Raw genomic sequence first — 27742 nt, 5'->3', positions numbered from 1 at the left:
TGCAGGCTGGCACCATGAGAACATCTCAACAGCAAGCAAATGTACAAACTACAAACGTCTTTATTTAGAAAAATAAAAAACAATACATTCACACAGCAAATACACAGCCTTATTATTCCTCACATTATTCAATTCATCTCTGAGATTTGGACATTATTTAAATCATATAAATATAGATTAGAAAATAAATAAAACAAACAGTTAACAATTACAATAAAAAAACAACTCAATCTATAAAACTGTTATAAACTAACATTCCTCTGTAAAATGTGACGCAAATATTTTCGCAATTCTTTTGGTCTCTTCTCTATTTGCTGATGATGAATGGAGGTTGAGCCTCGGTCGTGTCACATGACGATGCTGAGCTGCAGACTTCACATCCTGCGAAAAGAAGTCATTTTAAACAAGAAAAATCACAATGTGTTTTACACATGAGCACACGTACAGTTCCGTGAAATAGTATTTACCACCTACAGATTTCTTTTGTTTTTGCTTTATTGTAATACTTACATTTTTCAGATTGTCAAACAAACTTTTATATCAGACAAATATAACTTCAGTAAATATAAAATGCACTTTTTAAATTATTTAATTAAAACAAAATCTAAAATCAATGTAGCTCTGTGTGAAAATGTTTTTGCAAAAGTGGCACAACAAAAGGTATTAGATTTAGGAGAAAATCCTTTTTACATAGGGCAGGATAGGTTTGGATAGTTTTTATCCTTTAATAAATAAAATTATAATTAAAAAACTAAAAATCCCAAAAATATCAGTATGGCAAAAGCATAAACAAAAGAAAACTGTACGTGGCAAATACTTTTTCACACCACTGTAAAGATCTATGGGCATAGATACTTACTGGATCAGAGAAAACTGATGGGAACACAGGAGCTAAACGAATAGCTCTCATAGAAGCCTCCAGGTGGTGAGATGGAAGAAAGAAGTTTGGCATCTCTATATCTTCACAGCTTGAACAAAAAAAACAAGTCAAGGTACAAACTAAAGGTAGAAAATGACTGATAAACTGATGGCATGTGGCTGGCCTTTTATTATGAAGCCTAAAATGGTGCATTAGCCACAACACAACTGGATAGAAGCTACATGGCAATGCTAACTGTTTACAGAGCTGAATTAATCAGAATGATGTTACTGTGCTGGTTAGATAGAGTGAGTTCTGCTGCTTGATAGGATATGTAAACTATATTTCTGTATGTTACATTGGTCTACAGTTATGAAGGTCAGAACTCAGGTACGTAGTTTCCAGGTTAATGTAGCTCTCGAGCGGATTCTGAATGATACTGAAATAAAAAAAATGTGTTTGAGGGAGGATATGGGAAGAAACTGGAGTCCCTGGAGGAAACCCACGTACACACACAATGAGAACATGGAAACTTCACCCAGTTAGGGACTTGAACCCATGACCCTAGCTCTGAAAGGCAATTGTGCTAACCACTTGCTAAGCTAACCTTTGCTTTGATAGTTCGACTCCCCTGAATATCAGATAGCTAGTTGAATAAATAATACAAGTGTTGAAGATGAAAAATCGTATCAGAGACACTGAAGTTAAGTGACTGGTGTTAGAGCGCATGCTGACTCTCTTTGCTCTCAGTACAAGCCGCAAATTGATTGGCTCTTTTTGTTAAAAGGCGGGGCTTTATCTATAAACTGGGCCCATGATAAAGTATCTGGCTTAGCTAGGCAGGTAAACACCACAGCCTAGACTGTTTTCCAGCTAAATTAAAGGCTCAAATCACTTACAATCAAAAGATGAAGTCTCAAATCTAAAGGCACAGAGTGGAGTAAATGTTGTTTTGGGCAGTTTCTGACTATTTTGAGGCATATCTTGTGTACTGGTTCATATAGAATTGCAATTTATTTCATGCTTAGCATGTCGCTAAACTTGTTCATCAAAAGTAAAAACCACCAGTTACCCAAGATGTAGCAATGTAGATTCAATGCAGAAACGTATGGAATGGTAACTCAGCACAAAAAGGATACAGATTTGTTTTATTTTCATCATTCTCATTATGGTTTTCCTTGGTGCTAGATCCTGAACTGAGAGGTAACGGTGAGTCATCTTTGTCTTCCACTTCATCATCATCATCATCATCATCATCTTCTGACGTGTCATGCTGGCCATGATCTCCTACCTGCTTGGTTCCCTGAGAAGAATTCTGATGCAGTCCAGCAGCCCAAGGTTCCTGCTCCTCACTGTGCTCCTCACTGTCACTCTGTACATCTTTAACTGCCTCAATCTCCTCAATTGATTCAAACCCATCAGAATAATCAGAGTCATCATTACGCTGAGAAGGCAGATGTTGCGAAGGTGCAGCTGGCAGGAAACCGGAGCTGTTCCTCTTCTTTTCCTGTGTGATGTTTTGAGAGTGCCAGAGAGGCGGCTCCTCCACCTCCAGACTCTCCAGAGAGCCGAGATCAGGGTCAGACAGCACACTGGTCCAGGGGCTGGTCCTGTCTGTGATTGAGGTTACCTCATTCAGCGGGCGAGGCTCTACCAACGTCTCCTCAAACTCCTCATCTTCCTCTTCTGCATCGTTCACTTCTTTATGGCCATTCTCTTCCTCACTGGACGAGTTGTCCTGGTAATAAAGATAGGATCATTTCTGATATGGATAAATGGATAAGGATACATGTTTGATAGTATTTAAAAAAAAACACTAATACACATTCAAATATAATACATTAATAAACTTTTTTTATTTATTGTGTCTTCAGGGCAAGAACACAGTAGGGGTGGGCGATATGGCTCTAAAATAACATCACAACATTTCAGGGTATTTTTGCGATAACGATATACTTGGCGATATAGGAAAACTAAAATAATTAATTAATTTCAGGAATATAGTATAATAGTATAACAGAATAATCATAATGTGGCAAAATAAATAATACAGCATAAAATAATATAATGCAGCAAATAATATTGCAGAATATTTAGTGCATGCATATAACTGCAAACTAAAACAATTATACAATAAATACACCTAAAGCTTCACAGTGAATAATAGACCACTTTTAAGACAGAACAGCCCTATTATCACGATATGGATTTTTAATATCATGATATTTCTGTGTCACGATATATTGTATTCAATATAGTATTGCCCACCCCTAGAACACAGGGCAACATTTCTGTGTTGTATGTTCAAAACACTGAACAAACAACATGAGCTGGAGGAGTAACGCAGGCTCACAGTCCCTATATCACATGTACTATAAAGTCAAAAATATAAGTGGGACCCATTCTAAGTCTAATATATTCAGGTGAATATCTACACCAGCAGTGGAAGTAGTTAAAAAATTCATAGTTAGTGGAATTAGTTATTCCTAGTAGTATAAACATGGATGTAATATGTAGTGGAGATGGAGATCATCACTAAGAGCAGAATTAACAGTTAAAACAGCAACTGCTCCATCTCTACCTGGTGGATGTCCTCATCTTCAGGGACAGGTGACTGGCTGAGTTGCTCTGCAGCAGGTGAGGTGTAGGTTGAGATGTCCTCCAGCTTCCTCTCTGGCTCTTTTGGAGAACAGCCCTCCGTATCACAGCTGTCTGACTCTGCAAGTGTTAAACCAATAACACCAGAGAAAACATGAACTTCCCTCTGAGGTGGTGTGGATGGGTTGAGCTGAGAGTTTGAAGATGCTGGTTCAGTCTGACGAGTGCCTAGACCTAAAAAACACAAAATACATATCCAAAACACATACAGTACCAGTCAGATGTTTGGACACACCATTTAATTTAATGTTTTTTTATTTCTTTATTTAATGTTTTTTTCTATCAATAAACAGTAAAAAAAGTGTTTGTCCTCCACAATCCCCTAATCTAAACCTGATGAACTGAGATAGTGATTTGGGATGAGATGAAAAAGCAGCAACTATTGTTCAGAACCTCCAGGAACTCTTTCAAGACGCTGAGAAAACTATTCCAGGTGACTCTCCCTCATGAAGACACTGAGATTAAAATACCAAGAGTGTGCAGATCTGTCCTCAAAGATAAATGAGCTACTTAGAAGAATCTAAAGTATAAAACATAACCAGATTTGTTTACAGAATAATTCTGCATGTTTTCCTGTATAGCTTTAATATAGTCTTCAATTATTATTTACAATGTAAAAAAAAATCATAAGAAAACACATTAAATAAGAAGAGGTATGTCAAACCACAACCAGGTTTAATGCTTGTTGTACCTTTAATGATGCTGTTGACTTCTCCCACCAGTTTGTTGGACTTGAGCAGTAGCTGTGCCGTGTCTGTTTCTGAATCTCTGTGCTGCTCCTGCCTCGTGTCTCGGCCTTGTTCACCCATTCCTGAAAAGACTGGAGTCGCCAGCTTGCGACTGAAGTACTTTTGGATGTCATCCAGCTCACTGAGGTTTTTCCTGAAAGAGCACAAAACACACACAATTCATAAAAATCACCATTTTCATTTATTACCATGCACACTTGCAGTCTTAAATGACCATTTAACGCTTTGAAAATCTAATTTGCAAAGTTTTCTAATTACCCCACCTTAAAAGCTATATTTATTCCACAATTACAGTATCAGTCAAAGGTTTGGACACACTGTCTCATATTCCTACACTGTATATGAATACTATAAAGTAACATATAAGGAACATATAAAGAATCATGTAGTAACTTAACCGCTAAACAAACCAAAATATTGCTACCAAAGTTAACTTGCGGTTTCTGGCGTCTCTGATTAACTTATCCTGTGCAATAGAGGGAACTTTTGCCTCCTAGGACAGTCCTGATGAGTGCCAGTTTCATCCTAATCAACGCTTTTGATGGTCTTTTTTGCAACTGCACTTAAGAAAATTGACTTTCAGATTGACTGAACTATTTATTTAATTTGTTGAGTAGTTATTGCTATAATATGGATTAGAACATTACTAATATAGGACTATTCACTGTATACCAATTGTCTTTCTTCACAACTTTACAACTGATGCTCTCAAACACATTAAGGGGCAAGAAATTCAAGTAATTAGCTCTTGATGAGGCACATCTGTTAACTGAAAGCCATCTTACGAAGCACACTTGCCTTTGTTGGTCGACTACTACTGGTCAAAAGGAACAGTATGCAAATACTGATTTTTTTTTAGGTAGACTTTTTTCTTCGTTATTTATTATATTCTCATGCAATAAATACAATTCACAACTTCTCCTTTAAGTGGAACATGTATTTCTGAACTCAACAGCAGAATCGGTACCTGAGGGCTGAGAAGAGGACAGAGCTGGATGGGTGAGCATCTCCAGCACCGGAAGGCAGTGGAGCACTCTCGCCCTCCTGCAGAGCGTGATGGAAGCGTCGAACGTTGTCCATATGTTCATCATGGCGATCAGCTACACTAGATCTTAAAAATCAATGAGAGATGGTAATGACAAGTCAGTTAAATTAAGGACCATGGACGTTGGGAAATACTAGGTTACAATTGAGGCATAAAAAAACTATTAAAACTTATTAAAAAGTAGCTAAACATTAATCAAATTCCAATTCTCACTTTGGATAAATTTTTTAGATACTGGTACCACCAAAACGGGGAATTGTGAGGGAGAGAGACAGGGAAAGAAAAAGAGACAGAAAGAGAAAGAGTAGGAGGGGAAGAGAGAGAAATGACAAAGTTTGTCATTTAAAAAGAGAGCGAGAGAGAAAGGAGGAGAGACACAAATTAAGTGAGAGAGAAAGGAGAGAGAGAGAGAGAAACAGAGACGGGAAAAAGAAAAAGAGAAAGATAGAGGGAGAGATAGCGAGAGAGAGAGAGAAAGAGAGAGTGTGAGACAGAGTGCCTGAGAGACTTCAGTACAGTGGCGGTGTTACAACAATTTGAATGAAATGAAGTGTGGATGAATGTTTAGAAGTAGAGGGAGACTTTAGAGCACTTTGACATTATTACCTCAGTATTTGTGCATTTTGCGTTTGGCGTAATTATGTGAGTTTCACGCAAAGTATCAAAAATGATTTTTTTTTGGTACTTAGTACCTAGATATTTCTGAGAAACCCATGACATTGATGACATTTTGATACCCAGCCCTGCAAACAGTCATGTTACCTGGCAGACAGCAGTATGTCGGAGGGGGAGCTGATCCTCTGCTCAGGAAACCGGGTGATGTGGCTGGGGAAGCTGCTGTACACAGCTGTAGTTTGATAGCACAGTGGCAAGGCACTAAACAGAGACTGCAAGAAAAACACACTCCATCACCAACAGCAGGAGTAGCAGTACCACCAAATACACTGTAGCTGTATGCATCCTTTCAAAGCAACAGTCTGTAAAAATTTGGTGAGAATGTGTAATAGCACCATGTCATCTGCTTCATGCTTCCCTCTGCTGACAACTTTTATGGAGATGCAGATTTCATTTTCCAGCAGGACTTGGCACACTGCCCACACTGCCAAAAGTACCAGTTGGTCTTATATAATATTCACATTTTCTGAGACACTGATTTTTGGGTTTTCATTGGCTGTAAGCCATAATTATAATCAGCAATAAAAGAAATAAACACTTAAAATAGATCACTCTGTGTGTACCACATCTATATAATATAGAAGTTTCACATTATTCAAGATGCACCTGTAACTATTGATGTAGGCATGCGCAGGGCTAAAGGATGGCTTACAGTGTTTGGTAGATAAGTTCATTATTAGTCAATGTGTTTAAAATCACTTTCTTCTGATAAAGCACTCTTTTAATGGAGATGTAAAGGAGATAAGTGTATAATAAGACGTGACATACGCTGGAGTCAGTGTTGGTGTTTTCACAGAGGGCCAGCCTCTGGGGCCGGAGCTCCTGCACACCCGTTAGAGGAGAGACAGACACCTTGATCTGGCCCTGACACTGGCCACTGAAGTCTGTGATGTTGTACCAGCCAGACACAGACTGAAATCCAGACAGCAGAGGAGACAGGTCCACTGAAGCAAAGCCAATCACTCTCTCCAGCTCTGAAAAACACCATAAAACAGTCAAATTCTCTGCGACAAAGTGCATAAAAACAAATAACGGATACAAGCGTCATACCTCCTTTGTGCCAGACTTTGAACACCAGTGCCTGCTGAGGATCCACAAGTAGCTCCTTTGACAGCCTGCAGAAAACAATAGAAAGCAATTATTTGTTTAGTTAACATCAACTTAACGGTTTTTTGGTTACAGTTTACATGTAGAGATGTTCGAGTTCGAGTCATTTGAGTCCTGATCCGATACTTTGGCATTGCAGCGTGTGTGTAGACAGGATGGAGTAAAAAGAAATGTGGGTGGTGCATAAAAGTAGTAGATGGCTCTATAGGTAGCTAGCTTCCTGGATTATGGTTCGCACTAACATACTCAATAACAGATCATATACAGCTCTAAAAAAAATTTGATTAAATTTCAAATAAAAAAAATATTGTCATTTAAAACATTTATTTGCAGAAAATGAGAAATGGCTGAAACGACAAAAAGATGCAGAGCTTTCAGACCTCAAATAATGCAATAAAAACAAGTTCATATTCATAAAGAAAACAATATTTGGTGTAATAACCCTAGATTTTAATCACATTTTTAAGCATCTTGGCATGTTCTTCTCCACCAGTCTTACACACTGCTTTTGGATAACTTTATGCCACTCCTGGTGCGAAAAATTCAAGCAGTTCAGTTTGGTTTGATGACTTATGATCATCCATATTCCTCTTGATTTTATTCCAGAGTTTTTTTAATCGGTAAAATCAAAGAAACTCATCATTTTTAAGTGGTCTCTATTTCTTTCCAGAGCTGTATATCACATACCTGCTTTCCTAACCTTCCAGCCACAAGCTCAGGGCTCGAAAATGATGTGACCGGAATCATGTAATCAGATCGAACACATCTCTAGCTAAAGAATAAAATTGAACGGGTTTAGAATGAATGACCCACCTGCATTCCTGATGATGGTCCCAAACAGGACAGTCACTGTCTTGTACCACATCTGTGCTCAGTGTAGCAGAGCTGTCGGCCACGGCGTACGAGACACAGCAGCTGGGGAGACTACCACTACGTTCAGCCAGAGGACAACCTGTGGAACAAAATAACAGTTTAACAGCTGGATTACTCGCTGATGGTTGATGACAGGTCTATAACAGTGCACTGGTTAGATAGATTCAGTCGTGCCGTTTGTTATGAAATGTATATCACATCTGTACATTACTCTGGTTCTCAGTTTTAAAGCTGAGCCTCGATAGGCTTGGAGAGCATTAGCCGTGATGCCAGCTGTTGTTCTGAGCTGGATTACTTGCTGATGGTAGAATATGCTTTGATGGTATTGCACTGGTAAGATATAGTTTTATTTAAGATTTATGATAATCTGGTCTTCAGTTAAGAAGATCAATAATGGTATGCAGCTGCCAGCTCAGAGCTGAGATACAGTTCCCTCGTCCCAGTCCAGATTGTGTTAGCTTGTTATGCTAACTGGCTAGCATTAGCTAGTGAGATGTACCAGTGTGCTTTTTTTGGCAGTGCTGTTCTACACAGTGCTCTGTATCACTTTCAGCAATATTTGAAAAATTTATACAAGACAGGAATTTAAGAAGTTTTTTTAAAAGGGTCCAAAAAAGATATCCAGAGAGCAATTTGAAAAAAAATATTAAAGCTTAATTTACATCATACCCTTCAGGCTGAGGTGCATGGCTCTCTCCACGCTGATCCTGGCTGTGAAGGTCTCCTCCTCGCTGAGCTCAGCGCCGCGGGAAGGAGGTTGCGGTTCTGAGATTATGGTTGATTTGGTGGGCTGTCGGCTAGGAACACGACACCACCTCGACACACCGTCTGCACTGCGAGAGAGTCTGGATAAGGGAACCTGGTCCTCCTCTTCCTCTCCTGGGCTGCTCACCTGCTCCTCCTCCTCAGGGAGGGCTGGGGCTGGAAGACAGGCTGAACCTGTGGTGGCAGTGATGTGGGCTCTGAGGGCAGCTCCACCCAGATCAGCAGCAGAACGCTTAAACAGAGGATACACACCTATAATAAAAAATTAAATGATTTGCATATTTTTTAAAAGTGCACATAGCAGTTGTTCTTTACATTGTATTAAAAAGTTTCATGATAAATGGATTAACATAAATGTTCCAGAATCACCTGGAATAAAATCTTTTTACATTAACTTCAATTCAATTATTATTTTTCTATCTGTAAAGCTGCCGTTTTTTTGTCAGACAGCAACAATATATTAAACAGTACTTAAAAATATGAAAAATGAAAATAACTAAAAATAAAAAATGCAATAGAGTACCACTTATTGTCAGCTTCTGTTTTGAAGCTATTGTTAGTGTTGAAAGATCGAGGAAGGCGGAGCCGACGAGACGATCAGAGTCATGAGGTCGTGTTCGTTTCCCCTTCCCAAAAGAGACCCAGAGCTGCACCTCCAGCCTCTCCTCCCTCAGGTACCAGAGCAGGGGCTGGCTTCCCCTCAGCTCCGCAGTCTGGTTTCCTGGAAAAGCCACTGTGGCTATGCCTGAGTCTAAGTCTGGATAAGAAGATAATGAAGATAATTATAAATTAAACATGACAATACATAGCATCCTTGATAATGTCAGGTCATTCACTTTCACATTCTGGTGAAAGAAGAAAGATATAAAGAACTTTGCCATTCACTCATTACTGAAGAAAAAGTTTGGGTATTACTTTATTTGGATGGTCCGTTATTGACACCTCATAGATACTCAACTAACATTTAACTGAACGTCTATTAAATGCAACTAAACCCTTAGTTGAATGTAAATAATTAATATCCCTAATAAAACCTAACCCTACACATAACTCTAACTCTAACCCTAAAAATGAATCAAACCTAAAACCCAGCCATAACCCAAATTTCAACCTAAACATTAAATCTAACCCTCAACCTAAAAATCTTGAATGATAGTGAACAGTGATCAGTGATCACAATCACTAAGTCGTTTGGTGAAATAAATCAATAGGTAGAAAACCAGCACTAGAACTGAGGGATGTGTTTAATAGTGAAAGTAAGAGCTTTTCCACAAGCACAATGCAGTGAAAGAAACTCAAGAGATCGGGATCATTTACTTAACTTAGCTAAGTTTATCTATAACCTAGCTTAGCTATTTAGCTTAGCTGAATAAAAAAGAAAACCACTGTTCCTTACTAGTGTCACATAATGTGCTGTATAATCTGGTAAGCCTTATGTATGAAAATAGACCAGAAAATAAGACGTTCATTGATTATGCGCCTTATAATCTGGTACACTATTGTTGTGTTACTAAATAATGCTAATAATAAAATGAATGTAACGGTCAGGTTAACTCTTCATGTAACTCATTTTTAATAATGGTAGGTTTAGTGCTTGTTACACAAAAACGACTTCAGTTTGCTAGGGAGCATAAAGATTGGACTCTGGAGTGGAACGGAAGGAAGTCATGTGGAGGTCAGATGAGTCCAGATTTACCCTGTTCCAGAATATCAGAGCCTACTGTACTGTACAAGCCTGTGGGGGCAGAGCTATGATCTGGGGTTGCTGCAGTTGGTTAGGTCTAGGTTCAGCAAGGTTATGTGACCAAAGAATGAGGTCAGTTGACTACCTGCATATACAAAAGCAACAGGTTATTCCATCAATGGATTTGTTCTTCCCTAAAGGAACGGGCAACTCTGGACAGAGCGAGAGAAACATGATATTTGGCGATATTTACCAGCTCTTCCTGACTCCTCCTCCTCAATCGCTTCCAAGATGGGATGTCTCAGCTGAGAGCAGAAGGTGTCCTGGTCATAGAGCTTGTATCTGTAGTAGCAGTATGTAGATCGCTGGAGCTCGGTGTGACCCGGGAGCAGCAGACAGTGGGTGGGCAGCCAAGCTCTGGGCATAGAGACTGATAATCCCAGCGACTGCCATCTTTCTGAACCCAAGTCTCCTTCCTCTTTATCCTCCTCCTTCTCCTCACCGTCATCTCCCTTGTCTTGCCATCCCAGAAGGCGGGCTGAACTGAGGACACGCTCTCGGTCTGCATGATGGCTGAAGTGTATGGAGAGCTCCAGCCCTCCGACTGTGGTCAGGTTGCAATGTGATGAGGCGCTCGGAGGAAGAGAGAGACCATACCAACCAGATATGCCTGGAAAACCAACACATTCTGTTTTAATACTGCAATTTTACAGTAATATACTGTAGAACATAGCTAGTATTTCTTCTTAAATCACCTCACTTCCTACCTGTTCTTTTATGCAAGAGGTCTGCTAGACGAATTCTCACTGAGCCCAATACAGTGTCCTTAGGTGTCGATGCACCAACACCTACACAAAATAAAATAAAATAAAACAAATAAATGTTACATAACAGTAAAATGAACACTGACTTAGTAGACATGAATACTAAGATCCCTATCTAACATCCAGATTGCTGTTAACGCTGCAAGAAAAGGAGGATCAATGTGCCACTAATGGAGAATGTCCCTAAAGGAAATTATTGTGGTTGGTGTTTGGCCATGTCAGTTAACTGTGCAGCTTCAAGAGTTTTTTATTGCTTGCAGTATGTATGCCCGATAATACAGTATACAGTTGTAGTTTTTTGAGATTTGAGGTTTAAAAATGGTGGATACCGTCCTACCCCATTGGTTACCCGATTGAAAAGTGTGCCTACAGCCATATATTTGCATTCACTCAGTCATTTACCTTAAATTGCTGTTCCTTTATTCAGAAAACTTACCCTTTCGCGTGTCTCTGTTGTAAACAGTGAATACCGCCACAGCATCTTCCAGCAGCTCCACCAGACTCACGCTCTCACCAGTGTCCCTCTGCACCAACATCTGACAACAGAACTCTGCATGATACTCAAACTCTGGGGAGAAGCTCCGTGCGACCACACGAGTACTCCTGCTCTCCCTCTCCGACAGTAAGGACAGCTGTATTGTAACAAAGCAGTTCACTCCAACCTCAGAGTAATACTGCAGTGCTGCAGCCCTGTGTAGACAGAGAATACAGGGAGAACCTTCAGGATACTGCTGGAGATTAACTCAGGAGTGTTGATAAATAGTTAAACTCACCAATGAAAACAAAAGCAGGGTTTTAATACTACTTCTCTTTTAGTTAAAAAAAAAAAGATCAGCTCACAAACTAATAATCACTGTAGTTTAAGGTAAACTACAGTTGTAATGGAACTAAACACTTAAAATTTTAACTTCCCCTAGAAAAGAAAAATAGGCTACATATTGTAAAACACATACATTCATGAGAAATATTGTATAAAAAAAGCATCTAATTAATTTAATTAAAGGGAGTATGAAAAAATGTAGGCCATTATCAGGGATCCAGACTAACACCATCCCAAATCTCGGTACCGAAAAAAAAAAAAAAAAAAAAAAAAAGGACTGTTGTTTTTATGAGTAAGTATATATGTATATATATACGTATATATATATATATATATATATATATATATATATATATATATATATATATATATATATATATATATATATATATACGTATATATATATTTGAGTAAATATATATATACACGTTTCTTTACAACTTGAAAATCTGAAGCAACTGATCTTAATATGCTGTACTACATTAAATGTTATGCTTCTTAATAAACAGTTTAAACAGAAAAAATAAACAATGGGATTAATGCTCTTTTGGACACTTTTGGGACGGGGGATTTGCATGTGTTAAACCCAGATATAAGCAGTTTTTGTAAAGACCTCATTCTAAATGAAATATGACTGGGAGTTTTTCTATTGCTTAGCATACAGTCTGTTTACAGATAAAGTCATGCGTTTCAACAAAGATTTTCAACAAATTGCTGGTAAGATCGTAAGAATAGGACCAATGTAGTGCTAGTGGGGAAGATTCCAAAGAAAAAACTGTGGTTGGTTTCATCATGTAAGCCAACTGTGGAGCTTCAAAAGTGGCAAAGGTAAGCAGGGATAAAGGTGGAACTGAGCTTTTATTTGGACAGACTTCAATGTGCCATTCAAAGAAATCAGCAGTAGAAAAATTTACAATACACTAGTATCGTTTAAAAATACATCTATTTTGTGTCAAACAATTTTACGTTAAGTCATTGGGATGGTTAAAATATTAGCCTGAAGCCCTGAAAAATAATAACAATTAATTGGTGTTTGAAACCACTAAAATACATATATAAAAGACAAAGTATTGGAACGTCTGCTCATTCATTGTTTCTTGTAAAATCATGAGTATTAAAAAGAGTTTATCCTGCTTTGTTGAAGAAAAAACGTCTCTACTATACAGAGAAGGCTTTCTATAAGAATTTGGAGAATTGCTGTGATGCTGATATTAGTATAGAAGAGCAGATTTTACGTGAAGGTTTAGAAACCTACCGTGCTGCAGCCTGTAGACCAGCAGCTCTGTGCACCTGCACCACCAGGTTCACCATGCGGGATGCCAAAGCTCCACTGCTCACACCAGTGCCCCTTACTGGCCGAGTCCTGTACTGAACACTCACTTCCAGAAGCCCTACAATAAAAACACAATATAAAAATAATTGCTTGAGTGATTAGTCAGAATAGTGAGTGATACAGTCAGAACAGAAGTTAGGGAGCATCTTTAAAAAAAAAAAAAAAAAAAAAAAAAAAGCATTTACATTCTCATACTTATCCCACATCCCCCTATACTTTCTATTGAACTCAAAATAATGAAACTATTGTAAGTCACTTTGGACAAAAGCATCTGCCAAATGTAATGTAATGTAATGTAAAAAAACACTGAATTAAGGGCGTGTCCGAATTTTGACACACTAGTTTTCTGTGTAATGTAAATAATATAGAATAAGTATTGCAAACTGCTTAAAGCAATGTTCACTGGTATTACAGAGTCCATATCCCAAAGACCAGCAGTATATTCTGTCTGGACTCCAGCACATGTTTGTATATTATTAATGTATTGAAGAAAAGACCTGAGGGCTGAGGCTGGACATCAGAAGGTCTGTCGGTTCTTGGTATCAGTGGAAGGGAGAAAAGCTGGGCTTCGGTTTGGCCTTGTCTCTGCATCGTCACCATGGCACACAGCTTGGCCATCGGCAGCACCCCTCTGGCTACCAGCTGCTCTCGAACATTTGGGTAATAATACCTGCCAAAGTTTAAGCACAAGACTCTTCAGTTTCTCTTCAGTTTTTGTCTTTGGGCCTTATTTTAGCTTTCTATTGGTGAGCCTGATTTAGGGCTTCATTGTGTCTTTGCTATCATAACGATGGGAAAAGTACATCTTGCGCAGCTTAAAGCACACAAAAGACAATGTGTACTAATTCTCTTAATAATCATGGGTGTGTTTTAAGCATAATGTGAAAAAGAAAAAAGAAAAAAGAAACTTGCCATTCCCTTTAAGAGCCAGGTACGCTCTGACTTTGGCAAACAAAATGACCAGGATTCTTATAGGTTTTTAACCCGTTCATCATTTTACCTGCACCACACTTCAAACGGGATTCCTCCCCCAGCGCTGGGACCCTGGCTGGCCAAAGAGCTGAGCAGCAGTCTCTGTACTGGAACAGCTGGAGAAGCCACAAGAACGTGGGTCTCAGAGTGACCAAACACTGGATCAGGCACACACAGTGTGGTGACAGTTCGGTACGACTTCAGATTCACACCTGACAGAAAACAGGAAATAAAAATGAGATTGTAAGATACAGTAAACACCTTCTCATTTATTGTTTTTATTTATTTTTTTATTCAATTTATTTTCTACATTGTAGATCAATGTTAAGACATGAAAACTATTAGTAATTAAGAATCACATGTAGAAATAGGTACAAAAAAGGAAAAGGAGTAACTATTGTTCAGCACCTCCAGGAACTCCTTCAAGACGCTGAGAAACTATACAGGTGACTCTACCTCATGAAGACACAGATTAAAAACATCCAAAGTACAAAACATATTCTGGTTTGTTTAAAATTATTTTTGTTTACAGAATAATTCTGTATGTGTTCCTATATAGCTTAAATATATACTTAAATATTAAATCTACAATGTAAAAAATCCTAAATAGAAAGAAAACACACTGAATTAGAATAGGTGTGTCCAAACCTTTGATTGGTACTGTATATAAAAGAAGGCAAAAATCCATAAGCCTGTGTCCAAGTAATAGTAGCTAATTAGGCAGGGCAAATGCAACTATCAAACCATGGAGCTTATCAATTTATAAATTAAACAAAAAACTGTATGAAACTGTGTAGAGCTGTTACATAATTTTAAACAGACTAACTGTTCTATATAAAAATAAAATAATTAATAAAACTATTCATGTTTATCACAGTGAAAAAAAAGCTAAGGAATTTTTTGGTTAGCATTATGCTAAAACACAAAGGTACACAGTGTCAGAAAGCTGCTTACTGCTCTCCACTACATGTGGGTCAACATCCTGCCTGGCATCGTCCTCCTGAGCAGGAAACGAGTAGTGGATGTAGCAGTCTGCTTCTCCCCAGACGGTGGACTGGAGAGGAGTCAGTCCTCTCACCTTCTCCACTCGAACCACAAACACGTGTTCATTCAGAGCCGTGGCGGGAGCAGCATTCGCCTATTCAAACAGTTTAACACACTGCATTAAATCAGAAATTCCTTGTTCCAGGAAAAATGGTGATCAACAATTTTGCCATTTAAAAATAATTGTAATAAAATAAATAAATAAATAAATACACTAATTATACATCATGTTTGATTCTAGGGTTAGAGGTTTAGGGGTGCTGCTGACCCCCTTAAAAAATAAACTGTAAATGAATTTGAGGAGTTTTCCCAGGAGGGGTGAGTGTGTCATATCAGAAGAAATAAAAAATATAGAAGATAAAATAGTGTCTCCAACAGTTTTATGAAAAATACCTCCCCACAGCTGAATTCTCCATTATCTGGTCTGATTTAAAAAGCGATAAGTAGGAAACTACTGAAATCAGTATGGACTTTTTAAGAAATCTGCTCACACCGAGCAATGAAATCCCATCATTTACTTTCACCTTATTCTTTTACCTGAACCTGAACTTTACTTTACAAAAATGACCCAATACCTATGACTGACTGACAGGCTGGCTAGCTAGCTAGCTAGCCGGCCACACACACAAACAGGAACACACGCATTTCGGCCAGTGCTGTTTTGGTATTGAATTTTGATACCCAGTGCTAATCGCAACAAACGTTGTTAAAATCAGCATTGTTAAACTCTTCACTCTTAAACTGATGAAATGATGAAGATCAGACCTTTATCTCTGGAACTGGTCTGTGATCCAGCAGGTGGGCTGGTCTGGGTATCTGAGACACAGAGGCCAGTTCCTCGTCTCTCATGCGTTGGAGGGACGTGATCTGCTGGGACAGGCCCATGGCCAGACACACCCTCAGGCTCCCCCGAGTTCCTCCAGTGAAGATGTCCACGACAGGCATGTAGCTGTCCACTGCCAGCACTGGATACTGAGACTTCAGCAGCAGCTGGGAAATCTTCGGGTCTCTATTGTACAATAAAAGCAGTAGAATTAATATAAATTTTCACTGTAAACACTGTTTAAATGGTCTAAAGCCTGGAGCACACTATGCAATTTGTAGCCCAATTTTAACTTTGATTTTTCACTTTCGACAAACCACCCAATCAGAAACAATTTCCTGGTTCTCAGGCAAATCATGCCTTTTTGTGTTTCAAGACACACAATAATTACTTTTCTCATCGTTATGATAGCAAAGACACAATGACACACCCAAAATCAAGCTGCATGGTGTGCGCTTGACTGCTCACCTATACATTACTACAGTAGGGCTCTTTATAGTGTGTGTTCAGCAACAATGCATACATCCGCGAAGACCTAATGCTTAGTGTGACATGTGCTCAGATTTTCTATTTTCTTATGATTTTAGAAATTCTGTTTTGTGTATTAGACTTAATTCACCTTCAATTTTACTCCAGTCTTTGTCTCCTTAATTATTATTAATCAAGTCTAAACCACATATTGGTGTGGATTAGCTATTGTTGTCCATACTAAAGTAAGTATGAATTATAGACATTTATTATTCTGATACCCACCTGAACGACATGTAGAACTGGTGTAGAGGGAGTTTAACCAGCCCCAGGAGTTTATCATTATGAGAGCTGCCTGCTCTTAACCAAACTTCTATAATCATCACATTATTCTTCATTCTCTCCAATAACCTGGAATTAAGAGCCACCGGTGCAACCTGCCAGACACACACATATACACACACACAACAGACACCCAAACAGACACAAAAATAAGAAGTTAGCTTTATATATTGAGTGTACAGTTAAAGCACAATACTATGGTCTTTAACTAGCTAAAACAGGCACATGTCACCCTATTACTCACTGAGCTCCACTGGATACCGGTTGCTGCTCGTATTAAATTAAAATATCTTACGATTTTCTACCCGTTACCTCCTTAATGTCTATGTTACCTCCTGGCCTCTGCTGTCCTCCAGTAAACGTTGCCTAGCTTTACCAAACACTTACAAAAAGCAATGCAGACTGTTTCAGACTGTTCTTATACAGAGTTTCCCAATTGTGAAACAAACTACCTTCCACTACCAGATCAGAAGCATCCCTCACTATCTTCCAAAACCTCCTAAAGAGCTCTTCAAAGAGCACCTACTCTCCTAATACCTCTAATAAACTAACTAACTACTTCTGACCTCATTTTCTTCTTTCCCTCCCTTTCTCCTCTATCCCATTATTAACCTTTGGCCTCCTTTAGAATCTGTCAATAAAAACAAATCTGTCTTGGACCTCTATGTTCTACATTGCTAATTAATGTACATCCTTATTTGTAAGTCGCTTTTGATAAAAGCGTCCACTAAATGCTCCTCAGCTCCCACTTTGAGAGATTTGGTATCACCAGTGAACCTACCTGAACCAGGTTAAACGTCGGATGTGTCTGACCCCAGCTGACTACCGATCTGGTGGTCTCCTCAGAGCCAAACAGCTTACAGTTTAGGTAGACATTGGGCTGCATGGGTGCACAGCTAAAGTCCTTGCCATCTGGCACCACAAGCAGAGTATGGAGTAGAAGTTCCCTCTCGTCCTCATCCGCACTTTGAGGGGTCTTATGGGGGGAGTTTTGAACTCTACTTCGGGGGGAGGAGGACCGGGACCTGATTCTGGGCATCAGGATGTTCTGTGGTGGAGGAACTGTTAAAGGGGATGGACCTCTTCTGCTGTCGAACTCAAAGACAGGTGGAAAATCCCCGCTGGGTCCTTCACCTTGTGGATCAGGAGAAATATCTACTTCAGGGAGAGGAGCTTTCCGTGGAGATGCAGCTGGACTCAGAGTGTTTTTTCCTGACCTGCTTTTGGAGGAGAACTCTTTCTTGTCTGCTGCCAGCTCAAGCGAGACCTTAAAGAAAGGAAAACGAAAATTCACTATTAGCGCATGGTAGTGGAAAGAGATGTTCCATACACTAATCATCAAAACGTAGCATAAAATAAACCAATCAGCATGTCACTTGCCATTCCCTTAAAGAGCCAGGTATGCTTGATTTTGGCAAATTGCTATTTTAATGGTGCAGCTACCTGGACATGTCTAACAAGAGTAATGTGACAATTACCTATATTTTGTGTTGATAAGATAATGTTATTTTATTTTGTATTCTGACACATGCTATGGGTGTGTGTACTGCTGCTTGTGCATGTGAGCATAGATTGTGCCAAGATAGCAATGAACATCTAACTGTTGACGTCTGTCTAGGTTGTATTCAGTCAGTGGAGCACCTGTGTTTTCCATTGCCAAAATAGCAATACACCAAAAATATACTTGAACACACCTCACTTCCAACCCACCATGCCCATCAGCGTAGATGTGTTCACAGGCACTATTACTATTTAAACAATGCAGACTGAAGGTAGACAAGGTAGACTGAAGGTAAAAATAGACTATTGGTTAGGTGTAAGATAGAAATTAACATTGTGACACACCTAACGCATAGGTACTGCCCAGAAGCAAAGTCATGAACACAGGTGCTTCCTAACTCTGAGCACTGTTTAATTTCTTAGCACACCACACAGAACTTTGATATAAGTACAATACATTAAAGCTATATCTAGAGCACAAAAATCTTAGTAGATCACATGTAAAATTACACAGAGGCAGTTAGTCTTTTAGTAATTAGGTTATTACAATTCATACCTTTCTGCTGAAAACAACTAGTTTGTCAAAAGGGATGCTGTAATTTTTTTTTATTTCATTTAATTAATGCGAGAATACCTCCCTTTTATTAGCTCTCCCTGCTCTACACTCTATATAGCAGCGTTTTGATATGTTACAGTATGCTATACTACTGATATTCATCAGCTGCAGGGTGTGCGAGTGAACTTCTGATAATCACTGTGAACTCTATGAACTCCTAAAGAATGCTAAAAGCTATGTTACCTTGAGGGGTCCAATGTCCTCTTTGTCCGAATCCACATCAAGCTTCTGGATAGGAATGGCAGTAGTGATAGACAGTCGATCACTCTGAAGAATAGTGCGCAGGGGGAACTTGGCCACCCCTACAGGAACAGGCTGAAACAACACACAAAGGGTTAAATCATATCTTACCATTCAGTGCTTACTCTGCAAGCACTGAAACAGGATGAATTCCAAGTTTCTTTAGAACACTCACCTTTTTCTGATAGCTCTTCCTGCAGAAGATTTTGAAAGTAAGGCTTGTGTCCCACCATTGTTTAATGGTTGGGCCACTGAAATGCACTGGGAAGACGGTCCGCTGCTGAAAGTTTACCACTGAAATGAGATTTTATACAGTTTTGTTAGTATCAGCTTTTTTGGGTTTTTTGTTTTTCGCTATGTGAATATTTTGGGGCTCTAAAGAGAATTGGTCTCGATATCTGGCAGTCCATTTATAGTGTTATTAAGTGTAGCAAAGGATTAGATCTGATAATTGTATATGAAAGCAATTAATGCATTTTATGCATTTATTTATTAATGCATTTTGGCAACGTCTGTTTGGTCAATATACTGCTCTATAGCTCTCATGACTTAATGTTTTCGAGTAATACTGGATAACAGATTGTGTCCTATTTTAGTGTTCTTTAGGCGAGCCATGAACCGCACCCTATGCAGCTTAATTTAGGGCATCAGTGTGTCTTTGCTATCAGAACGACGGGAAAAGTACACCTTGCGCGGCTCGAAAAACCAGCAAAAGACATGTACTAAATCTCCTAATTAATCATGGGTGTGATTTGTGCGTAATGTCAAATAAACCAATCAGTGTGTCACTTGCTCATTATTCCCTTTAAGAGCCAGGTGTGCTCTGACTTTGGAGGTTTGCTATTTTAATGGTGCAGCTACCTAGACGTGACAAACACTTCTCAGCATAGAAAACTGACCTGCTTATACACGCTGTAAAGGAGCGTGAGCAGCTCATTTAACACTAAAAAAAGGAATTTGACAATGACCTATATGTTGGATTTGTGCTGCTGCATTGACAATTTACTGTTAAGACAGCAATGAACATCTGACTGCTGACGTCTGTCTAGGTTGTACTTAATCAGTGGAGCACCTGTGTTTTCTGTTACGAAGATTGCAATACACCAGAAATTTACCTGAACACACCTCATTTAGAGCCCTTAGTGTTGTTTACTAGTGTAAGTTCTCATTTTCCTACCTCCATCTACAACTTTACTGGACACCACCCGAGTAACTTCTGCAGGCACAGCCAACCCGGTCTTATCATCAGTAAGTGGAAGTGGAAAGAGATATTCCACAAAATATGAGCTGCCAAGAACAAGCAGCCAAAACAAGATTTAACTACTTGCTACAGATGCCATAATTTCTCATACAGAAAGGTGAAACACAAATGCATTTCCTTCACTGTACCATTTCTTAGAGGTAAGGGGTCGAGGGGGTTTCCCTTTCCCTGAGAGTTTCCTGGCTGTATTAGAGACACTGTCTGTGGGGACAGTTAGCTGGAGAATGACTACTCTGGCCACATGGATGCTTCCAAGACATGCAATCCTGTCCACACTGAGTCCAGAGAACACGCTCTCTGCTCCTACATGCTGCCCAACACCTGAATCCAGCCTTTAAAGAGATACGAAGAAAGTAAATTTTACTCCCCAGGCTTTTGCTGTTAGTTACCAAAATTTTATTTCCCATGAACAAAAATGTAGATTAATATTAAAGACATGAAAATTATGAAGGAACTCATATACAATTGTTATGTAAACAAAAAAGTGCTAAACAAACCAGAATATGTTTTATACTTTAGATTCTTCAAAGTAGCACCTTTTGCTTTAATGCCAACTATGCCAACTATGGCTGATTCTCTCAGAGACTTCATAAGGTAGATCACCTGGGCTGGGTTTTTATATCAAGGAAGGAAGGTTTTTGAAGGAACTGCATATGTTCTAGTTTTTATGTCTTTAATATTAATGCACAACATAATAATTAATACAAAATGAATAAAAAATATTAATGAAAATGTGTGTCCAACCCTTTGACTGGTACCGTATTTTTAGGAGTGTATAGCTGTAACTGACCTGTTATTTTTCTCTGAGCTCGGTTTCTTCTGAGTATCTTCTTCTTTTTCACTCAGACAGCTGTCGGCCCTCTAAAATCAGAAAACTCACAGTACAGTAAATCCAAGTGGACAATCAAAGTCAAACCATTTGATTGGATTTTGTTTGTTTTTTTTAGTTTTTAAGTGTCTGCTTTTAAACAACAGGATGATGAAGGAACATCCCATTCAATTTCAGTGGGAAGCGTTGGTTTTCTCAGAAGCAGCCGCAAGTCGAGACAAACTTTATGTAAATGAATTTGTTCAACACAACGCATCTATCCAATAAGAAGAGAGCAGGTGTTTACGTGATATGTATCCTCAGCACAGCATATAAAATATTTGTTCCATATACAAAAGGTGATGTGAAGGTTTCACCATGTTAAAAATCACATTAATTATGAAGAGCTTTCAGTTCACTTTTCGTTAATGTTGTGGTTGTCTCTAGTATTAATGAATGCTCTGTGAGTCAGTTTAAGGTGGTTTCTAATTGATTTCTAGCAAAATGATACCTTTAAATCAGATTATTACAAAAATATGATAGCTGCAGGCGGTTTTTGACAGCAGCACAACAGAACCCAGAACCTACTGAAGCTTTGTAGAACAGGTTCTCCAGAAGACTCTGGTCAAACTGAGGATCACCAAGTTCACTGTCCATCATCACACTGCTGCAGCCTGAGAGAGAACCTTGAGGGGATCCATCTCCATCCCAAATAGGAAGCACAGATCCATTCACACTAAAACAAACAGACACGACATGTTAATGGTTTTCATTTTTACACCACATGGACACAAAACCTGTTTTTCTGCTACATATGACACAATGAAGCAGTGGCAGTGCAGGCCTGCCACTGCTGATGAAAAATAGCACCTACAGGAAACACTAGAATGTAGATTTGCATAACTAGTAAACAATTACCAGGTTCAACACTCAAATTCTGAAATTTTACACAAACCCTAATCTACAGAAAAGCAGACCTAAACTGTAAAACCCCATTACCTTCCAAGCAGCAGATCCACAGCTACATCATGCGTGTCTATGGTCCCCTCTGGCCTGAGGTGATCAGGGTCCTGAGATGAATTATGGAGATCTGAGTGGAGGATGTTCTGCAGTAGCTGCCCAGATGAAGGCACGGGTGGTCTTAACAAAATGAAACCTTCAGGTTAGCAATAAGTTTACAATTTTATTTTAGTTTATTTTTTTGACAAATTTACTTATTATCCAAATTTTTGGTTTATACTAAATAAAACGTTAATATTTATTTTGTTGCAGTAGATATAATTTTAGGGCCATATCACACACCCCTCACTAACAGGCTGCACTTTTTTGAGCATCTCGCCAACAAGTCAACACACAGGTCCGTTACAAAACGGCAGGCAAACTAGTCAACAACAATGCAATGATAAACTGTGTGAGCGCCACTTAAAATTCTGTGATGGTCAAAGCAGGAAAGTACAATGACACTCATCAGAATTCCCCTCAAGGGGGCACTCCCAATAGTGTATAGCATATAACCAGACTGGAACAAGTTCAGCAGTATTCATGTACATCAGTTGTTCACTGTCTTGTAGCAAAAGCTACGATTTTATTTTTTTATCCCTATTGTCACGTTAAAGAACTAAGTCCCATCTACACAGATCCCTGCCCACCCACAAACAACTTCTGCAGCCTCAGGCTGATATAACCACACCAGACTAGTTTTTAATATATATATATATCTTTGCTTTCCCACCAATAATAAAAACAGACATAAGCTTCACTTTCAAATCATGGAAACAACATAACAAAACCTCAATCTGTTATCATGTTACTCAAATGTACTTTTTTGCATGTTTGTAATCAATTACATTATTTAAGTCGGTGAGTCGCTCAAGCACTTTTGTAATCAAATCTGATTTTTTTAAAAGGTCACAGACACTTACGATAAAGGAGAGATACCAATGTTGTCTCTTGGCAGAGGCAGGGGAGTGTCCTTCAGAACATCACAATCTGTATCAGACTTCAGTGCTGAAACCACCATGGCATTCCTAAGCTTGCTACCACGCTCAAGTAGAACTGAGAGGGGGCAGAACAATAAAATGCTTCTCAATTTGGATTCTATCCACAGCATGTTAAGCCATCACTGTCCTTAAATGCAAAGGTTGGCAATGACATTTATGTTTATGAATCATACCAGAGAGAAGATCAACAGATGCACGACTGTCTCCTGAGGGCATGTGGACACCTGGGTTGTTATCTGTGTTAAGTGAAGGTTCAATTCCAGAACGAGATCCATAAGAATGTAGGTTTTGGTGCGTAGAGATATTGTCAGGCTTCAGTGGTGACCGGCTTCTGATGGGGACTCCTCTTTCTTGAAAGTACAGGTGATCCTTCCCCCTAAAACAACAATCACCAAATGTGTCACAATACAACACATACTCTATATATTGCCAAAAGTATCCTGCGCTGGCCGCATTGTGTTTGGTGATGTGAAGTTTGGTTGGGTTTGAGCTGCTCGGCTATTAATACTTTACAAGTCTTTACAAGTCTCTCTACTCTCTAATAATGTTGATCTAATCTGACTCTGACTCTGCAGAAAGTTGGTGAACTCTGTGCACTATGCTTCTCAGCATCTGCTGACCCCGCTCTGTTATTTTACACAGACAGAGCACAGAGTCGCTAATATTCCCAGTCTCTTCCACTGTGTTATAATATCACTGACAGTTGGTGCTCATAGTAAACAGTGAACACATTTAAAGGTAAACCAATTCAAATACAGTAAGAAAGACATACACAGACCTTGGGGTGCTGCTGGAACTGCCTTCAACGGACTCTCTGCCTATTTTGCTTGGGCCCAGTTGGACCAGAGGAGGTGCCAGCAGGCCCTGATCTGAGATCAGTCCAGGAGCGGGCACTGCAGCGTCAGTGCTCATGTCTGTGGTTGGCACTGAGCCACTGCTGTCATACGTTTCTGTCAGTGGCTCCAGTGCAAGTGCGACCTACAGTAAGAACAAAGGGTGTTTTAAACACTGTTTAAAGCATGAAGATTTATGTAGTATTAGAATGTAAAATATACATATATAGTCAATAGGGATGTCATAATCATGACTTATCAAGACTTTTTTTGTTTACTGTATTATAATATCTATGTTATAACGTATTGACGTTCTAATGCTTTTTAAATGAGAATATTGTAATGTGCTGAGTTACTGAGTTTAACTAAGAGCTTTAAAGGAGGAAATAAATCCAAGTGTAGCTGCATATATTTACTTGTTTTTTGGATATTCCAAAAAAGAAATAGGAAACGCTGTGTGAGTGAGCAAGTGAGTGAGTCAATGAATGAAAGAGAGCGAAAGAGACAGAGAGAAATAGAGAGAAAGAAAAAAAGAGAGAGAGAGAAAGAAAGAGAGAGAGAAAGAGAAAGAGAGAGAGAGAAAGAGAGAGAGTGGAGTTTCGAGGAAAATGAAGTGTGGGTGAATATATTATACATTTAATTTGGTCCACTCACCTGAAGCTCCCCCAGTTTTTCAGATGTTGGTGAAACAAGGGTAAAAAACCCATTTATAGAATGGGACAGAGATAATCTAGCAATTCCAGCTATTTGTACTCGTGCTATGGGCAAGTGGTCAGGCTTCGTAAGAACATCCAGCACCAAGGAGCCCATATCTGTAAATAACGCATAGACAAACACTTTCATTAAGATGCACAAGGAAACATTAAAGTTAATCATTAAAGATAAACATAAGATAGATTTGTTTAAGCTTTATTTAACCAGGCCGAACCTTAAAAAAATATAACAAGTTATATATTTAATTTTGTTTAAATCATGGGACTGTGAGGGCCTCTACTTCAGTCAATCTGTATTCATTACCTGTCAGATATGAAGTAAACTGCTTGGGTCCACATCGGACTGGAAAACGGCAGGTGGATTTAACATCTTTCTGTCGAGTTAAGGATCCGTCTCTCGGACAGAAGACTGTTCCACCGCTGGACTCCCCCCACCATCTCAAACGAACCAGCGTCACCGGGGGAGGTCTGTTTATGGTCCACAGCACTCTACTCACTGTGACTCTCAGGAAACATCGAACTTGCCCTTCCACAAGAGGAGGAACGCTTGTGGAAGGAGAAACATCACTGATGACTGGAAAACAAAAACAGTAACGAGCAAGTAATGAGCAAGTACATTAATAAGAGGGTATTTAAAGCAACAAAAATCCACATTCAAAATGCTGTGTAGTCCATGACTAGACTTAATACCTGTTTGGGAAACTGACTCTATATGTTCAAAGATACCTAAACTACCCTATTTATTAAGGCACACCCTATTGCTAACATAAGAGCTTAGATGTGAACACACACCAAGCATAAACTCTTGAAAATTAGGGGCCACAATAAAGGAAGTGCAATTATATGACACAACGATGATACTAAAACATAATAATATACTAACACATTAAAGAGGCACTAAGGCATAAACCAATATTTTTTCAATAAAAGCGAAAATATGTTCATTTAAAGCAGGGGTGTCCAAACTAGAAATAGAATGAAAGTTGGCCCGCTGTTAAGCAGGTTTTTATAATGTGAGATTCAAAGTTTGAACGCTAGGTGTCAGAAACGGGCCAAAGAGTCTAAAAGCGGAGAAGTTGAAGTTGTAGCGCGGGCCAAATGGTCTAAAAGCGGAGAGGGTGCTCAGTTGTAGCTCAGAAAAACGTGCCAAAGAGTCTAAAAGTGGAGAGAGTGCGCAGTAGTAGCGCGGAAAAACGTGCCAAAGAGTCTAAAAGCGGAGAGAGTGCTCAGTTGTAGCGCAGAAAAACGGGCCAAAGAGTCTAAAAGCGGAGAGAGTGCTCAGTTGTAGCGCAAAAAAACGGGCCAAAGAGAAGTGGAGAGGGTGCGCTGAAAGTAATCAGGAAAATGTATTATTTAAAGTGGTATATTTCATTATTTGTTTTATTACAGAGTGTGGCCTGTGACTTCAAATATATTTCTCCTTCTGGCCCCCAACAAAAAAAGTTTGGACACCCCTGACTTAAAGCAATTAAACATACCAGCCCTGCTTACAATTTTTTATAAATATTTCATAAACAAATTTCAGCAACCTTTCTCCATGCTTTATTAAGTTACATTGATCAGAGTCCCTGTGAATTTGCAGAGACTGATCATAAAGGACAGTGAAGCCTGAAACAGCAATGATTATTTTCTTTCATGCTTCTCTAGAACGCATGAATTTTGGAGAACTTGTTTTTCATTGGACAGTGAAGATATATTGTGTGATAAGTGGATAATGCAATTACTGTGACAGGCACGAAATCAGACTTCTAGCTAACATTAACAGCTAGCTTAGCTAACTTAACTACATTTACTGAGGTAACGTTAGTTAAGCTAGCTAATGTTTTACCTTAGGTAGGTTAACTGGTATAACTTAATAGCGTTTTATTTATTTTAACTCCTGTAAACTTCGTCCACCACTGCATTAAATTAAGCTAATGCGTATCCAGAAGCCAAAGCTGAGCACTGTCACATTAACATGAGAATAGGTTAACCATAAAATTATATCTTTAATATTTAACGTAGTTAACATCTAGCGTTAGCTAAGCTAACTAACTAGCTAAACTAAGATAAGCGAACTTATTCTTACCTACTTTGAGCTAGGCAAACTACCTAATTTACTCCTGCTGTTATTTGATAAATAACAGGGAATAAAGTGATTAAACCCAGCAGCCTACAGAGTTTACCCAAGTGAGGGAAGCCTGTTAAGACTCTGAGCTCCTGTCTGAAGGTTTTTTTTTTTTACAGCAGGTAAAGTCATTTTAGTGCAGTGTTTATGAACTAACGTTAACTGCTGCTGCTGAGGGATTAGCGTTAGCCAGTAGCTAACTAAGTTCTTTAACACAGTAAGAACAGTTAAATCCACACTGCGGCCCTCAGCCCTACCTCTCCTCCCGCTCCTCACACTCTGCAGCTTCTTCTTCTTCATTTCTGAGGCTGTGAAGCAGGTGTACAGGTTCCTGAGCTCAGGTAATCATCTCTGTTTCAGACTCTGTGTTTCTCTGTGTTGCTGTGTTTCAGAGCGCCGCTCAGCAACCAAACCACAACAACCGCCTCTCAGCTCAGTTCACTTCTTCTGCAGATCCGGGGAACTACATTTACTACAGAGCGCCTCTACAGGCCAGAGACCTGATATACAGCTCTGGAGAAAAACAAGAGACCACTTAAAAATGATGAGTTTCTTTAATTTTACCAAATTCAATACCTCTGGAACATAATCAAAAGGAAGATGGATGGTCACAAGCCATCAAA

General features: G+C 39.0%; 1 protein-coding gene across 1 annotated transcript; it reads right to left on the bottom strand.

Moving 5' to 3' along the window:
- Positions 1 to 42: 42 nt before the first annotated feature.
- Positions 43 to 27580, bottom strand: c2cd3 (C2 domain containing 3 centriole elongation regulator). Its single transcript, XM_007248602.4, has 35 exons — positions 27377 to 27580; positions 25317 to 25586; positions 24954 to 25111; positions 24245 to 24444; positions 23640 to 23842; positions 23389 to 23521; positions 22466 to 22606; positions 22055 to 22202; positions 21449 to 21519; positions 20787 to 20990; positions 20575 to 20684; positions 19573 to 19691; positions 19341 to 19472; positions 17823 to 18308; positions 16985 to 17136; positions 16174 to 16417; positions 15319 to 15502; positions 14393 to 14576; positions 13890 to 14062; positions 13315 to 13450; positions 11676 to 11929; positions 11183 to 11263; positions 10669 to 11085; positions 9255 to 9488; positions 8636 to 8983; positions 7907 to 8045; positions 7037 to 7101; positions 6755 to 6960; positions 6074 to 6198; positions 5234 to 5377; positions 4209 to 4399; positions 3441 to 3691; positions 1999 to 2597; positions 860 to 968; positions 43 to 381 (listed from the first exon to the last, which is right to left on the bottom strand). The coding sequence occupies exons 1-35, from the start codon at positions 27417 to 27419 to the stop codon at positions 250 to 252; spliced, it is 6786 nt and encodes a 2261-aa protein (XP_007248664.3). The 5' UTR covers positions 27420 to 27580; the 3' UTR covers positions 43 to 249.
- Positions 27581 to 27742: the final 162 nt, after the last annotated feature.

This window comes from Astyanax mexicanus, chromosome 18, assembly GCF_023375975.1.
Source record: "Astyanax mexicanus isolate ESR-SI-001 chromosome 18, AstMex3_surface, whole genome shotgun sequence".
Lineage (NCBI taxonomy): Eukaryota > Metazoa > Chordata > Actinopteri > Characiformes > Acestrorhamphidae > Astyanax > Astyanax mexicanus.
Note: the sequence above shows the minus strand (reverse complement) of the source record. Positions and strands in the feature narration are given on the sequence as shown.

Coding starts and splice junctions, on each gene's coding strand:
- c2cd3 (XM_007248602.4), bottom strand. CDS start 27,419: ATGAAGAAGAAGAAGCTGCAGAGTGTGAGGAGCGGGAGGAGAG. Junction 20,685..20,786: donor CCCCTTACCTCTAAGAAATG/GTACAGTGAAGG, acceptor TGTTCTTGGCAG/CTCATATTTTGTGGAATATC. Junction 17,137..17,822: donor CGACGTTTAACCTGGTTCAG/GTAGGTTCACTG, acceptor TGTGTCTGGCAG/GTTGCACCGGTGGCTCTTAA.